The sequence below is a fragment of the Hyla sarda genome, chromosome 3, assembly GCF_029499605.1.
Source record: "Hyla sarda isolate aHylSar1 chromosome 3, aHylSar1.hap1, whole genome shotgun sequence".
Classification (NCBI taxonomy): domain Eukaryota; kingdom Metazoa; phylum Chordata; class Amphibia; order Anura; family Hylidae; genus Hyla; species Hyla sarda.
The window spans coordinates 129,172,950-129,189,598 of NC_079191.1; the positions used below are offsets into that span (position 1 = coordinate 129,172,950).

At 44.1% G+C, this 16,649-nt stretch overlaps 1 protein-coding gene across 2 annotated transcripts in view; it reads right to left on the minus strand.

Moving 5' to 3' along the window:
* LOC130361708 (ankyrin repeat domain-containing protein 65-like) overlaps positions 1 to 16,649 on the minus strand; it is a 214,873-nt gene that overhangs the window by 33,528 nt on the left and 164,696 nt on the right. The window contains exon 1 of one of the 2 annotated variants that reach the window (XM_056565029.1): positions 14,129 to 14,403. The exons of the other annotated variant lie outside the window; for it this stretch is intronic. Coding sequence (XP_056421004.1) covers positions 14,129 to 14,379 — 251 coding nt within the window. The 5' untranslated portion in view covers positions 14,380 to 14,403. Of the gene's footprint in view, positions 1 to 14,128; positions 14,404 to 16,649 lie in introns of those variants that run through there. 2 annotated transcript variants of the gene reach the window in all.

The following is a 16,649-nucleotide window of genomic DNA, read 5'->3' on the forward strand; positions in this document are numbered from 1 at the left end:
TTTAGATTAAGGGGCAAAAAGTTATCCCTCACACATCCCTGTATACAGAAAAAAAATTATAGGGGTCAGAAGAGGGCAATTTTAAACATGCTAATTTTCGTACTAAAAGTTATAATATTTTTAAAGAAGTAAAACCTTATAAAAGCTATAATTTGGGTATTGTTGTAACGGTATGGACCTTCAGAATAAAAAATATTTAGTAAATAACCTGTTGGTACAGGCATGTAGTGCAGATGATACTGATGATAATGATACTACAAAAAATAGATAGAAAAATAGGAAACCTTTAAAACTTTGCTTTTATCTTCTTTATATTAAAATTATTTGGCAATTAAAAATAAAAACGTGATATCAAATAAATAGTGAAATGGCCGCCACCAGCTACCGCTCTCGCCTACTAGTTGTTGGCTCCGTATTGCGGTGGTAACAGTTCACAGTGTTGCTTAACACACTATTCAAATTAAATTAGTGCACTTTATGCATTTGGATTCCTCCAATGTGAATTACTTATGATCAAGCATATATTGATGCATATACTATGTCCTTTATACGGACGCCATATAAACTGATGCATAAAACGCTGGAATCTGATCCCTGACGAGTCCGAAAAGATGTAATGCGTAGCATCTCTGAGGATAATGTGACTGGAGCCAGAACATTAAAAAACAGCAACTGCTTTGGCGGATACAGCTAAGTGCAATATTGAAGATGTTTACATGAATACAGCTGTTACGCCGAGCGCTCCGGGTCCCTGCTCCTCCCCGGAGCACTCGCGGCGTTCTCCTCTCTGCAGCGCCCTGGTCAGACCCGCTGACCGGGAGCGCTGCACTGACACTGCCGGCGGGGATGCGATCCGCATAGCGGGACGCGCCCGCTCGCGGGTCGCATCCCAATCTGCTCACCTGTCCCGGTCCCCAGCTGTCACGTCCTGGCGCGCGCAGCTCCGCTCTCTAGGGCGCGCGCGCGCCAGCTCTTTGAGATTTAAAGGGCCAGTGCACCACTAATTGGTGCCTGGCCCAATCAGTGTAATTAGCTCCCACCTGCTCCACGCCTTTATAACCTCACTTCCCCTTCCCAGCATGGCCGGATCTTGTTGCCTTGTGCCAGTGAAAGCATTTTGTGTATGTCCCAAGCCTGTGTTCCAGACCTGCTGTTGCCCCTGACTACGACCCTTGCTGCCTGCCCTGACCTTCTGCTACGTCCAACCTTGCTCTTGCCTTGTCCTTCTGTACCACGCCAGTCTCAGCAGTCAGAGAGGTTGAGCCGTTACCGGTGGATACGACCTGGTTGCTACTGCCGCAGCAAGACCATCCCGCTTTGCGGCGGGCTCTGGTGAATACCAGTAGCAACTTAGAACCGGTCCACCGGTACGGTCCACGCCAATCCCTCTCTGACACAGAGGATCCACCTCCAGCCTGCCGAATCCTAACAGTAGATCCGGCCATGGATCCCGCTGAGGTTCCGCTGCCAAGTCTCGCTGACCTATCTATGGTGGTCGCCCAGCAATCCCAACAGATTGCCCAACAAGGACAGCAGCTGTCGCAGTTGACCGCCATGCTACAGCAACTTCTGCCACAGCTACAGCAGCAACCATCTCCGCCAGCTCCTGCACCTCCTCCGCAGCGAGTGGCCGCTCCTAACCTCCGCTTGTCCCTGCTGGACAAATTTGATGGGGACTCTAAACTCTGCCGTGGTTTCCTGTCTCAATGTTCCCTACATTTGGAGATGTTGTCGGACCAATTTCCTACAGAACGGTCTAAGGTGGCTTTTGTAGTTAGTATTTTGTCTGGAAAGGCCTTGTCATGGGCCACACCGCTCTGGGACCGCAATGATCCTGCCACAGCCACTGTCCAGTCCTTCTTCGCTGAAGTCCGTAGTGTCTTCGAGGAACCAGCCCGGGCCTCCTCTGCCGAGACTGCTTTGCTGAACCTGGTCCAAGGAAGTTCTTCTGTAGGAGAATACGCCATCCAGTTTCGTACCCTCGCCTCTGAGCTAGCCTGGAACAATGAGGCCCTCTGCACGACCTTCAAGAAAGGCTTATCCAGCAACATCAAAGATGTACTGGCCGCACAAGAAATTCCTGCTAACCTGTCTGAACTTATTCATTTGGCCACCCGCATCGACATGCGTTTTTCTGAAAGACACTAGGAACTCCGCCAGGAAAAGGACCTTGATCTCTGGGCACCTCTCTCCCAGTATCCTTTGCAATCTACCCCTGTGCCTCCCGCCGAGGAGGCTATGCAAGTGGATCGGTCTCGCCTGACCCATGAAGAGAGGTCTCGTCGCAGAGATAAAAACTTATGCCTGTACTGAGCTACTACCGAACATTTCCTAATGGACTGCCCTATTTGCCTCCGCGTCTGGGAAACGCACGCACCCTGTTCACATGGGAGTGGCGTCCCTTGGTGTGAATTCCGCTTCTCCTCGTCTCACTGTGCCTGTGCGGATTTCTCCTTCTGCCAACTCCTCCTTCTCAGCTGTGGCCTTCTTGGACTCTGGTTCTGCAGGAAATTTTATTTTGGCCTCTTTTGTTAATAGGTTCAGCATCCCAGTAACCCGTCTCGTCAAGCGGCTCTACATTTCTTCTGTCAACGGAGAAAAATTGCACTGCACTGTGCGTTACCGCACAGAACCCCTGCCTATGAGCATTGGACTGCATCACGAAAAAATTGAATTTTTTGTTCTGCCCAACTGCACCTCTGAAGTCCTCCTCGGTCTGCCATGGCTCCAACGTCATTCTCCCACCCTTGACTGGACCACCGGGGAGATCAAAAATTGGGGTCCTTCTTGTCGCAAACGATGCCTCACATCTGCTCCCATTTGTCTAACTCCTGTGGTTCCACCCTTACCGGTCCCTCCCAAGGCTTACCAGGATTTTTCAGATTTTTTCGGCAAAAAGCAAGCAGAGATCTTGCCTCCTCATAGCCCCCTTCCTGGTAACACTCTGCCCCGTGGCAAGCTTCACCCTCTGCCCCCCCTCCCCATTCCCACTTCTTCTGGATTGCCTGCCGTTGATGAAGTTACCCAGGACTTCTCTTTCATCTGGGAGGAAACTCAAGAGTCGCTCCCTATGGCCTCGTCTCATATGAAGGGACAAGCAGATAAAAAGAGGGGGAGACCTAAGGGGGGGGGGGGGTACTGTTACGCCGACCGGGAGCGCTGCACTGACACTGCCGGCGGGGATGAATCCCAATCTGCTCACCTGTCCCGGTCCCTGGCTGTCACGTCCTGGCGCGCGCGGCTCCGCTCTCTAGGGTGCTCGCACGCCAGCTCTCTAAGATTTAAAGGGCCAGTGCACCACTAATTGATGCCTGGCCCAATCAGTGTAATTAGCTCCCACCTGCTCCACGCCTTTATAACCTCACTTCCCCTTCCCAGCATGGCCGGATCTTGTTGCCTTGTGCCAGTGAAAGCGTTTTGTGTATGTCCCAAGCCTGTGTTCCAGACCTTCTGCTGTTGCCCTTAAATACGACCCTTGCTGCCTGCCCTGACCTTCTGCTACGTCCGACCTTGCTCTTGCCTTGTCCTTCTGTACCACGCCAGTCTCAGCAGTCAGAGAGGTTGAGCCGTTACCGGTGGATACGACCTGGTTGCTACCGCCGCAGCAAGACCATCCCGCTTTCCGGCGGGCTCTGGTGAATACCAGTAGCAACTTAGGACCGGTCCACCGGTACGGTCCACGCCAATCCCTCTCTGACACAGAGGATCCACCTCCAGCCTGTCGAATCCTAACAACAGCTAAATGCAATATAAAAGATGTTTACATGAATTGCAGTGAAGGGGCAATAAGTACAACTGCTTTATTGTGGACTAGCTGAGTACCCGGCGTTGCCCGTTTTTTCCTTCCTAATCCTTGATGGGAAGGAAAATAAACAAAGGAGGAAGTTTTGACTTCATATCCCGTCCTCATATATTGTTGTCATATCTCAACCAACTATCCCGTCCTCCTATCCCGTCCTCCTATACCGACCTCCTATCCTGACCTCCTATCCTGTCCTCCTATCCCTTCCTCCTATCCCAACCTCCTATCCCATCCTTCTATCTCGTCCTCCTATCCCGTCCTCCTATCTCGTCCTCCTATCTCGTCCTCCTATCTCGGCCTCCTATCTTGACCTCCTATCCCGTCCTCCTATCCCGACCTCCTATCCTGTCCTCCTATCCCGTCCTCCTATCCCGTCCTCCTATCTTGACCTCCTATCTTGACCTCCTATTCCATCCTCCTATCCAATCCATCTATCCCAACTTCCTATCTTGACCTCCTATCCCATCCTCATATACCCTGCTCCTATCTCGACCTCCTATCTCGACCTCCTATCCTGACCTCCTATCCTAATCTCCTATCCCAATCTCCTATCCAGTCCTCCTATCCAGTCCATCTATCTCGATCTCCTATCCCGACCTCCTATCCCGACCTCCTATGCCGACCTCCTATCTCGTCCTCCTATCCCGTCCTATCCCATCCTCCTATCTCGTCCTCTCTCGACCTCCTATCCTGACCTCCCATCCCGACCCTCTATCCCGTCCTCCTATCTCGATCTCCTATCCCGACCTCCTTTCCCGTCCTCCTATTTTGACCTCCTATCTCGACTTCCTATCTTGACCTCCTATCTTGACCTCCTATCCTGTCCTCCTATCCCGTCCTCCTATCTAGACCTCCTATCCCGACCTCCTATCCCGACCTCCTATTCCGTCCTCCTATCCCGTCCTCCTATCTCGACCTCCTATCTCGACCTCCTATCCCTACCTCCTATCCCGTCCTCCTATCCTTATCTCGACCTCCTATCCCGACCTACTATCCTGACCTCCTATCCCGACCTCCTATCTCGACCTCTTATCCAGACCTCTTCTCCCGATCTCTAATCCCGACCTCCAATCCCTACCTCCTATCCCGTCCTCCTATCCAATTTATCTATCCCAACCTCCTATCTCAACCTCCTATCCTGACCTCCTATCCCATCCTCATATCCCCTGCTCCTATTTTGACCTCCTATCTCAACCTCCTATCCTGACCTCCTATCCCATGCTCCTATCCAGTCCATCTATCCCAACCTCATATCTCGACCTCCTATCCCAACCTCCTATCCCAACCTCCTATCCCGTCCTCCTATCCCGTCCTCCTATCCCGTCCTCCTATCCCGTCCTCCTATCCTGTACTCCTATCGCGACCTCCTTTTGCGACCTCCTATCCCGACCTCCTATCCCGTCCTCCTATCGCGACCTCCTATCCCGACCTCCTATCCCGACCTCCTATCTTGACCTCCTATCCTGACCCATAATATGTGTACCAGGTATTGAAATATCTCCAGCTGTACGGAAGTTATGTGAGAACATTCATTTCCCATTGATTTGCATGGGACTATAAACAAAAGCCCTGACCCTCACAAATGGGGGTAGTTAAGGGTTAAATTAACTATCCTATATTTTAAGTGGACATATAAGTAACATGTGACCAAGTATTATGGAAATATCTCCAGCCGTTTGGAAGTTATGCAGTAACATATATTTCCCATTGACTTGTATGGGACTTTAAACATAAACCCCGCCCCTGGCAAATCGGGGTGGGTAAGGGTTAAATCACCTATTCTATGTTTGTTGTTGACATATAAGTAACATGTGTGTCAAGTTTCATGTTAATATCTTAAGCCGTTTAGACATGATGCTGGAACATACACACATACATACACACACACACACGTTGAGTTTTATATATATAGATTACAAAAAAGAATTTAAGGGTCAAGCATTGATGCAGTGATTGGGATTGTTGTAATATAGAAGTGGACTGTGTTTTATATGATCTACTACTAGTCTATATGACCATTACAATAGATGTGACAAGCACAAGTGTGCATTGAATGGGACATTCATAATTCATGAACTGTGGATTAATTACTGTTTGCTGTGATATATGAGACCTATGCAGCATATGGAACCTGTGCACCAGCCGTTTGTAAAAGGTGAAGTGTGAGCTATCTGAAGTGGTGGCTCTAACATATGGGACTCTGGAAAAAATGCAATTAAAGGGATACTCCACTGGAAAACATTTTTTTTTTTTAAATCAATGTTACGCCTAGCGCTCCGGGCCCCCGCTCCTCCCCGGAGCGCTCACGGCGTCTTTCTCCCTGCAGCTCCCCGGTCAGTCCCGCTGACCGGGAGCGCTGCTCTGTCATGGCCGTTGGGGATGCGATTCGCACAGCGGGACGCGCCCGCTCGCGAATCGCATCCCAGGTCACTTACCCGTTCCCGTCCCCTGCTGTCATGTGCTGGCGCGCGCGGCTCCGCTCTCTAGGGCGCGCGCGCGCCAGCTCCCTGAGACTTAAAGGGCCAGTGCACCAATGATTGGTGCCTGGCCCAATTAGCTTAATTGGCTTCCACCTGGTCCCTGACTATATCTATCCTCCTCCCATGCACTTCCTTGCCGGATCTTGTTGCCCTTGTGCCTAGTGAAAGCGTTTTGTGTGTTTAAAGCCTGTGTACCAGAACTTCTGCTATCTCCCCTGACTACGAACCTTGCCGCCTGCCCCCGACCTTCTGCTACGTCCGACTTTGCTTCTGCCTACTCCCTTGTACCGCGCCTATCTTCAGCAGCCAGAGAGGTGAGCCGTTGCTAGTGGATACGACCTGGTCACTACCGCCGCAGCAAGACCATCCCGCTTTGCGGCGGGCTCTGGTGAAAACCAGTAGTGTCTTAGAACCGGTCCACTAGCACGGTCCTCGCTATCCCTCTCTGGCACAGAGGATCCACCTCCTGCCAGCCGGCATCGTGACAATCAACAGGTTCCAGAAAGTTAAACAGATTTGTAAATTACTTCTATTAAAAAATCTTAATCTGGAGGGCGTGGCTTGCCGCCACTGAGAATGTCCGCTTGATTACGGAGCTCTGTCCCTCATGGCCGCATAACCTGCTCTATTAGCTACTCCCAGCGCTTTGCCCCATGAAGAGAGGCACCCGCCGGCATTGGAAGAACCTGCTGACAGTTCCCCCCACTCAGACTCCCACAAAGGGGATCGCACACTACCTCAGAAGGTCTCCCTCCTCTGCTCCTGCCTCCCCGCCAGCATCCCCGACTCCCGCGCGCAGCCTTCGCTCACGCTCGGTGGGAGTGGCGGCCATTACGGGGACCCATAGTGCTATTGTGCCACCTGAGCTCCTCTTAAAGGGGTACTCCGGTGAAAAACAATTTATTTTAAATCAACTGGTGCCAGATAGTTATACAGATTTGTAAATAACTTTTTTTTTATTTTTTTTTTTACTTTTATTAGTCATTGCATATCCTTACAGAATATTAGAACAATAAACATAAAAACCATATTTTTGGTCATACATAAGACATTAAAGGAGGTGTCCGGTGCGGACTATTCTTATTCCATCCTGCCTGGGCTGCAAAAAAGAGAAAACAAACTTTCATTTACCTTCCTACGTTCCCCCTGCTTCCTACTTCCTTAAGCCCGTCGCTTCAGCCTATCAGCCTATCACTGGCCGCAGCGATGTCCCGCCTCGGCCGGTGATAGGCTGAAGCGCAGTGTGACATACCAGGCTAAGGAAAGTAGTAAGTAGACAGCCCGGCCGACCGATCAGCTATTGCGGAGCTCCGGGGGAACGTAGGAAGGTAAGTGAAAGTTTTTGTTTTCTCTTATTTTGTAGCCTGGGCAGGATGGAATAGCAATAGTCTGCACTGGACATCTCCTTTAAATATTTGGATGTACGTTCTAACTACAAGAAAAATATATTATTGTGGGCTTCCAAAAAACTGTCTTGATGGCCCGAGGGCTTCAAAAGCCCCAGAAAAAAAAGGGGAAAAGGGGATATATAAGGGGAAAACCTCCTCTCTGAATCCAAGACCAGCATCACAATCTATTTATCCACCTGTTCCAAATCAAACTAAATGTATCTGCTAGTCCCCTTTTTACATATATAGCTTTCTCCCATGCCACCACCTTCTCCATCTTTTTAATAAATAATTTTATAGTTGGGGTTTTTGAGTCTTTCCAGAACTGGGCTATTAGTTTTCTGGCATTGTATAGTAGTCTGCCAAGAGCTGTTTTAGTGTGATCTGGTATATTTAAATTATCAAGGTATCCCAATATACAGATTTCAAGTTCAATAGGTATATTAATTTCCCATACAATCCCAATATATTCTGTAATTAATTTCCAGTAGCTTTGGATGTATGAGAAACCCCAAAGCATATGTGTAATATCTGCGGGATCTTGCAGACACCGAGGGCATTTTGCGTCCTTTCTGTATGCCATTTTAAAAAGAAGGGCAGGGGTTCTATAAGTTCTAAAAAGAATATATAATTGTGTTAATCTCACCCCTTCCCCTAATGCTTGGCTTGGGACATTATTGAGGACGGATTTCCACTGTTCTATTTATAGCAAATAGTTGATATATTCTGGAAATAAACCCCACCTGTTTCCTTTCTTTTACTATTTAATCCAGAACTGAATTACTAGTTATATTTAGAGAAAAATGCTTTTGCTGGGCAGCAATCGCATGCCTTAGCTGGAAGTATTGAAAAAACGCTTCACGGGGTAAATGGAAATCCTCCTAAAAAAACCTAAAAGAACAGAGATTGCCAGATTTTAACCAGACCACCTTCGTACTTCTCCAGTTCTCAGATTTGTAAATTACTTCTATTAAAACATCTTAATCCTTCCAGTACTTATCAGCTGATGTTTACTACAGAGAAAGTTCTTTTCTTTTTGAATTTCCTTTCTGTCTGACCGCAGTACTCTCTGCTGACACCTCTGTCCATGTAGGGAACTGTCCAGAGTAGGAGCAATTCCCCATAGAAAACCTCTCCTGCTCTGGACAGTTCCTGACATGGACAGAGGTGTCAGACAAAAAAGAAATGAAAAAAGAAAAGATCTTTCTCTGTAGTAAACAGCAGCTAAGTACTGGAAGGATTTTTCAAGAAAATGAATTTACAAATCTGTTCAACTTTCTGGCACCAGTTGATTTAAAATAAATTGTTTCACTGTAGTACCCTCTTAAGCTCTGTCAGGTTGGATGGGGACCATCTACTGAGATGTCCAAAGGGGTTTGAAGTCAAGTGTGTGCTTAGGGTCATTGTCTTGTTGAAAGGTAAACCTCCGGCCTAGTCTGTAATCCAGAGCACTCTCCATCAAAACATCTCTGTACTTTGCTCCATTCCGCTTTCCCTCAACCCTGACTAGTCTCCTTGTCCCAGAAAAACACCCCCACAGCATGATGCTGCTACCTCCATGCTTCAATGTAGGGATTGTATTGGGCAAGTGATGAGCAGTGTCTGGTGTTCTTCAGAATTGATGCTTAGAAGTTAGGACAAAAAGTAAATTCTTAGTTTTATCAGACCTGATAATTTTGTTTCTCACAGTCTGAGATTCCTTTAGGGGCTTTCTATTTTTGCAAACTCCAGACAGGCTTGTGTGTGTGTCTTTTACTGAAAAGACACTTCTTTCTGGCCACTCTACCATAAAGCCCATACTGGTGGAGTGCTGCAGTGATGGTTGTTCTTTTGGAAGTTTCTTCTGCACACAAGGTCTTTGGAGCTCTGTCAGAGTGACCATTGGGTTTCACCTATTTTACCGAGGCCCTTCTCCCTCCCTGCTTAGTTTGCTGGGGCAGCTAGCTTGGGGAAAAGTCCTGGTTGTTCCAAATTTCTTCCATTTAAGAATTATATAGGTCACTGTAAATTGGGAACATTGTGGTACAGCAGAAAGGTTTTGTACCCTTGTGCAGATCTGTGCCTCATCACAAAATTCACATCAAAACAAAAATGGTACTGATAAAAGCTACAGATCAGAGCAAAAAAAGTTAGCCCTTACACATCCCTTTATACAGAAAAATAAAAAAGTTATAGGGGGTCAGAAGAGGACAATTTTAAATATGCTAATTTTGCCAATCAGCTAAATCTACCACAGGTGACTCCAATCAAAGTGTAGAAACATCTAAAAAATTATCAAGAGAAATTGAAGGCCCCCAGAACAAGATTGTTAAGGCAAAGGGTCTGAATACCTATGTATATAATTTGTTTACATTTTTTAATTAACAGAACATTCTAAAATGTAGTTTTCACATTGTTTTTATGTGTAAGTGTACATTGATGGGGAAACATGTTTTTTTTACGTTTTAACACAAGGCCGAAAAATAACAAAATGTGAAAAAAGACTTTCCATATGCATTGTATATATTGAATTAAATGCATTGCTTCTAGGAAAAGAATATCCTGTACAACAGTGCACAGAGGAGATACAGCTCAGTACTAGGGGCAGGGTGCAAAGTACAGGCTCTGTGTATCTGGATTTTCCATGTGCAAGAACCCTTCTTAAATCTTTTCAAGATTAGAAAACTAAAAGTGATCACATTCACACTTAAATGTTCACGTTTACTGGCATTATGATTCAGTTACCTCCTTATATTGAGTCTATCTTTATGATTTCATACGTAACACAATTTGTACTAGGTGTGCTATCTTAAATAAACATATTTTTATTGTACTTCTTAAATTCTCAATAAGCATATGCCTTTTAAAATCGTGTTTGCTTTGTAAACTTGCCCGTCATGTTTCATTGTATCTGTATTTTCTATACAAAGTAAAGACGTTGTAGTTTTTGTAGTAGTGATTACAGAGTAATATTCTAATACAAATAAATTGCTGTTTGCCAAGTAGAAGCAGGTACAATGAAGTTATCATGTATTAAATTAATTACTTTGGTGTTTGTTTACTGTGTTGAAATTGCAAGTCTTTGTTCACAAACACATATATATAACTGGAAACATTGTTCAATACTCTATTCACTTCTATAAAGAGGCAAGTAACGGCAACACCGAAGGCACTGGTCTGTGACTGCTATTCATCTGGGTATTTAGTAACTTGAGCCACATATTATGTGTATTACATAGCTATAACTTAATGTAATGTTTTAATGTCATTATAGAACAAATAAGCTTACATTTGTAAGGCATAATTGGATAATGTCAAAACACATTTAGACTTTGTTTTCATACTGATCTTTACCTGATGTGATCTGCTGGAGGACTAGGTGAAAGGCAGGTTAATGGAACATTTGACTTTATGTTTTAAAGGGTACTTGTCAATATATTCCTTACTATATTTTATTTTCTTATTATAAAAGGAATTATGCACCTTATGGAGCATATATGGAAGATACAGTGTATAGTGAAAGTATTCGGCCCCCTTGAACATAAATATATAAAGCTGTAATTTTTTGTGAAGAATCAACAACAAGTGGGACACAATCATGAAGTGGAACAAAATTTATTGGATATTTCAAACTTTTTTTTAACAAGTAAAAAACTGAAAAATTGGGCGTGCAAAATTATTCAGCCCCCTTAAGTTAATACTTTGTAGTGCCACTTATTGCTGCCATTACAGCTGTAAGTAGCTTGGGGTATGTCTCTATCAGTTTTGCACATCGAGAGACTGAAAACAGCTGGACCTCAGTGAGGTTGGATGGAGAGTGTTTGTGAACAGCAGTTTTCAGTTCTTTCCACAGATTCTCGATTGGATTCAGGTCTGGACTTTGACTTGGCCATTCTAACACCTGGATATGTTTATTTGTGAACCATTCCATTGTAGATTTTGCTTTATGTTTTGGACCATTGTCTTGTTGGAAGACAAATCTCCGTCCCAGTCTTAGGTCTTTTGCAGACTCCATCAGGTTTTCTTCCAGAATGGTCCTGTATTTGGCTCCATCCATCTTCCCATCAATTCTAACCATCTTCCCTGTCCCTGCTGAAGAAAAGCAGGCCCAAACCATGATGCTGCCACCACCATGTTTGACAGTGGGGATGGTTTGTTCAGGGTGATGAGCTGTTGCTTTTTTGCCAAACATAACCTTTTGCATTGTTGCCAAAAAGTTCGATTTTGGTTTCATCTGACCAGAGCACCTTCTTCCACATGTTTGGTGTGTCTCCCAGGTGGCTTGTGGCAAACTTTAAACAACACTTTTTATGGATATCTTTAATAAATGGCTTTCTTCTTGCCACTCTTCCATAAAGGCCAGATTTGTGCAGTATATGACTGATTGTTGTCCTATGGACAGAGTCTTCCACCTCAGCTGTAGATCTCTGCAGTTCATCCAGAGTGATAATGGGCCTCTTGGCTGCATCTCTGATCAGTCTTCTCCTTGTATGAGCTGAAAGTTAAGAGGGACGGTCAGGTCTTCGTAGATTTGCAGTGGTCTGATACTCCTTCCATTTCAATATTATCGCTTGCACAGTGCTCCTTGGGATGTTTAAAGCTTGTAAAATCTTTTTGTATCCAAATCCAGCTTTAAACTTCTACAGAACAGTATCTCGGACCTGCCTGGTGTGTTCGGACCTCTGAGACTATCACAGTGCAGGTGCATTTATACAGAGACTTGATTACACACAGGTGGATTCTATTTATCATCATTAGTCATTTAGGTCAACATTGGATCATTCAGAGATCCTCACTGAACTTCTGGAGAGAGTTTGGTGCACTGAAAGTAAAGGGGCTGAATAAGTTTGCTCGCTCAATTTTTTTGTTTTTTATTTGTTGAAAAAGTTTGAAATATCCAATAAATTTCGCTCCACTTCATGATTGTGTCCCACTTTTTGTTGATACTTCACAAACAATTACAGTTTTATATCTTTATGTTTGAAGCCTGAAATGTGGCAAAAGGTTGAAAAGTTCAATGGGGCCGAATAGTTTCACTATGCACTGTATATGAAGCTACACACCTAATTCACTTTCATGCAAAAATTGTAGTTAACTGTGCTTTTTAATACAGCCAAAGGGTCTCCAAATGGATACTTTTAGACTTGTGTTTGGCAATAAATCAAATACTATGTATTTCTAGCATTCAAGTCTATGAATATATGTGAAAAGTATTTTTTTATTATTATTGCTTTGCACTTATTATTGTGCAAACACTATGGCCGGTATTTATCATTGTATTTAACCCCTCCCGTCTATATTTAATGCTATTTTGGCGCAAGTGTTTTTTTTTTTTGCGCCTCTTGATTTACACATTTCTGCTGATTTTGAGTTCTAATCCACTGATTTTGGCAAAATGCATGATATGAACGGGTTTTATGAACTGCGCCTTTTTGTGAAAAGACGCAAAGAGAGGCACAAAGCCACCAAAAAGTCTCTAAACGACAAAAGCTCAGACTTAGCTTAGCTTTTTAGTGTACGTGAAGAGTGAGATTTTAGAAAATGTGTATCTGCACAAAATGTATCAAATGCTGTGCTACCATTAAAAAAAAATTGGTTCTCCTACACATTACCAGCACACAAAAAATGGTGTAAAAAATGCTGCACTTACACCTACAATGATGAATGCTCCCCTTTATCCATTCGTCTTTACTGATTAAATGTTTGTTTACAGTAAAGGTAATCCTAGAAGGGATGAGCCTTTCTTAACTTTAATGTGGTCATACACCAGCTTAAAACTTTCTTCAGGAGAGGAAAGTAAAGTTGATAAGAGGTCCATCAAAATTGCTTCTCTGATGGACTTTACTGATGACAGAAGCTGTAGAACACAAGCTAAGCATTTTTTTTAAATACAAACCTATAAAGAAAATGTTTTGGTGCCATATTAAGCACACGAATATAAAATAGTTAGTTTTTTTTAACATTTTCACATACTAGAGGTGAAGTGCTGGCAAATGATGAGAGTTCAAGTCGTATAAGCATTTAAGGTTCTGTGATCTAATAAGATTTGTGATCTGTGCCTAAATGTTTCCATAAGGCTAGGTTTCCACACAAGTCTTTCATGGTGTTTTTTTTTCTTTCTTTTTTCTTAATTTCTTTATTTAGAAAACTGCCACTGCAGTTTTTTAACCAAAGCCATGAGTGATTCAAAAGGAATGGGAAATATAAAGAAATCGCTTATACTTCTCCACCTTGCCGGATTCACTTCTGACTTTGGCTCAAACACTGCAGTCGCACTTTTCCAAAACAAGACAGAAAAAAACCTTTGTGGAAACCCAGCTTCATGGGGGTGCATAAATTTTAATTATAACAGTTTTTACCTTTTACAGCCAGCTAGAACTGCTACTAAAATGTAGACTATTTATGTATTGCATATATCTGCTTCATCTTCACCTTCTATGTTTTTAACATATTCTTAGTATATTCTGTGATAAACTTACTGGCAGTTTACAGATATCCCAAAGTTGAACAAAGTATTCACTTTATCTGCATCCCCTTTCCAGGCAGCCTCGTACAGTAAAGTCTTTTTGTCCTCCAGAGAGTGAGTTTCTGATGAATTTAAGTGTGGACATCTCTCCAGCTGCCATTGCTTTAGAGCCCCTGTTCTTCTAAATTGTCTTTCAGATTTGGAAAGTGAGATGGAGTCATGAAGATCAAGCAGTTTCCATGCAATTTCCATTTGCTTAGACATTGCTATAATTGCTGTGCAAGTGCAGCTCAGTGGAAACAAGGTACAGTCTGTGCATTCAGCAGTGAGTCTACCTTCTCACATTCCGTAGCTGTCAGATTAACGATGAGCCTATTGCTGTTATGCTGTTGTCATGGGCAGCACAATTTGACACTCAATGTGTATGTCACCGCTCAAGGTCAGTAGACTTAATTACTGTTATTCTAGCATTCCTTCCTTTGTTACATGGTGAATTGAAACATTACAGTATTGTAGGAAACAATATGTGACCTTTTAAGTGCAGATTAGCCCAAAAGCCACTTTGGCTATACTTATATAGTGTACAGTATTAACTAACAACATAACATCTACAACAGATCTATTTTCATGTTACACATTATTGGTTCTATATCATGTAATGCAAGAGATTATCTATGAGGCTGGGTAAGAGATCTACCTATATATCAAATATGTTGGAAATTTGATGCGTTGGTGGAGAACATAACATGTGAAGGGATTATCCAGGAATAGAAAACCAGAGCTAATTTCTTTCAAAAACATCTCCACTTCTGTCCCCAGGTTGTGTGTGGTATTACAACTTGGCTCCATTCACTTCAATGGAACTGAGCTTCAGAACCACACCCAACCTGGAGACAGACAGGGAGTGATTTTTGAAAGAAATTAGCTCTGTTTTTCTATTCCTGGATAACCCCTTTAATGTGGGAGATTTATCAAAACCTGTGTAGAGAAATAGTGGTGCAGTTGTCCATAGCAGCCAATCAGATGGCTTCTTTCATTTTTAAGGAGGCCTGTGAAAAATGAAAGATGCAATCTGATTGGTTGCTATGGGCAACTGCACCACAACACAGGTTTTGATAAATCTCCCTTAATGTGTGTTGTGTTAACATTTAGTATGTGAAACAAAAACAGAGAAACAGTAACATAGCCGCACATCCACAATTTGTATTTTGATCTACTTGCTTCTCAGCATAATTTCAAAAACGAACAGGTTGTTAGTATCCATTTTGATCAAAAAGTACAAGCCCACTCGCCAAATCAAGGCCACCTAGTCATAGTGGGTCCCTAACCTAACACCATCGTAGCGCTGGGTGGCGACCACTGCCTTTGCGACCCCAATGTTGAATGAATGACCCAGTGGCCAGGCAGAGCCACTGCTGCCTGTCCAAGCCCCCGGCTCCGGGCCACACCACCACACAGACAAAGCATCACAGCAATAATGGCCACCACAGAGCATCACACCAGTGTGACCACCTACCATGTGCTCCCTGCCAGAGAACTGGGAGAATGCTAGGAGGAAACCCATATGCAGTGTCCTGCTAATTAAAAATTCCTGTGAAATGACGCCAATGAATCTGTGCTGCGTATGGTGGACAAGACCATACAGTGGTTTACACGACAGGTTCCACTCACAGGTTGACCAAAGAAGTTGAGTGCACTTGCTCCGCATCATATCCAGAGATTGACGTTAGGAAATAAATGTATGCCAGCATTGCTGCAAAGGTTAAAGGGGTGAGGGGTAAACATGTCAGCGCTCAGACCATACGCCGCACACAGCATTAAATTGGTCTTCATGGCTGTCTTCTCAGAAGGAAGCATCTTCTAAAGATAAAGCACAAGAAAGCCTGCGAACAGTTTGCTGAAGAGAAGCAGACTAAGGACGTGGATTACTGGAACCCTGTCCTGTGGTCCGATGAGACCAAGATAAACTTATTCGATTCAGATGATGTCAAGCTTGTGTGGCGGAAACCAGGTGAGAAGTACAAGACAAATGTGTCAAGCCTGGTGGTGGGAATGTCATGGTCTGGAGCTGCATGAGGGCTGCTGGCACTGGGAAGCTACAGTTTAGTGAGGAAACCATGAATGACAACATGGACTGTGAGATACTGAAGCAAAACATGATCTGCTTCCTTTGAAAACTGGACCATTGGACAGTATTCCAACATGATAAAGACAAAAAGCATCTCTCCAAGACGAAGGGTGATGGACTGGCCGTCCATGTCTCCAGACAACCCTATTGAGAATCAGTGGGACATCCTCAAATGGAAGGTGGGAGAGCACAACGTCTTTAAAGGCGTACTCCACCCCAGAAGATAAAAGGATAACGTGTGATCGCCAGGGGTCTGGCTGCTGGCTAGTGTTGAGCGGCATAGGCCATATTCGAATTCGCGAATATTCGCGAATATATGGACGAATATTCGTCATATTCGCGAATATTCGCATATTAGTAATATTCTCGTTTTATTTTCGCGTTTGCGAAAATTAACATATGCGAA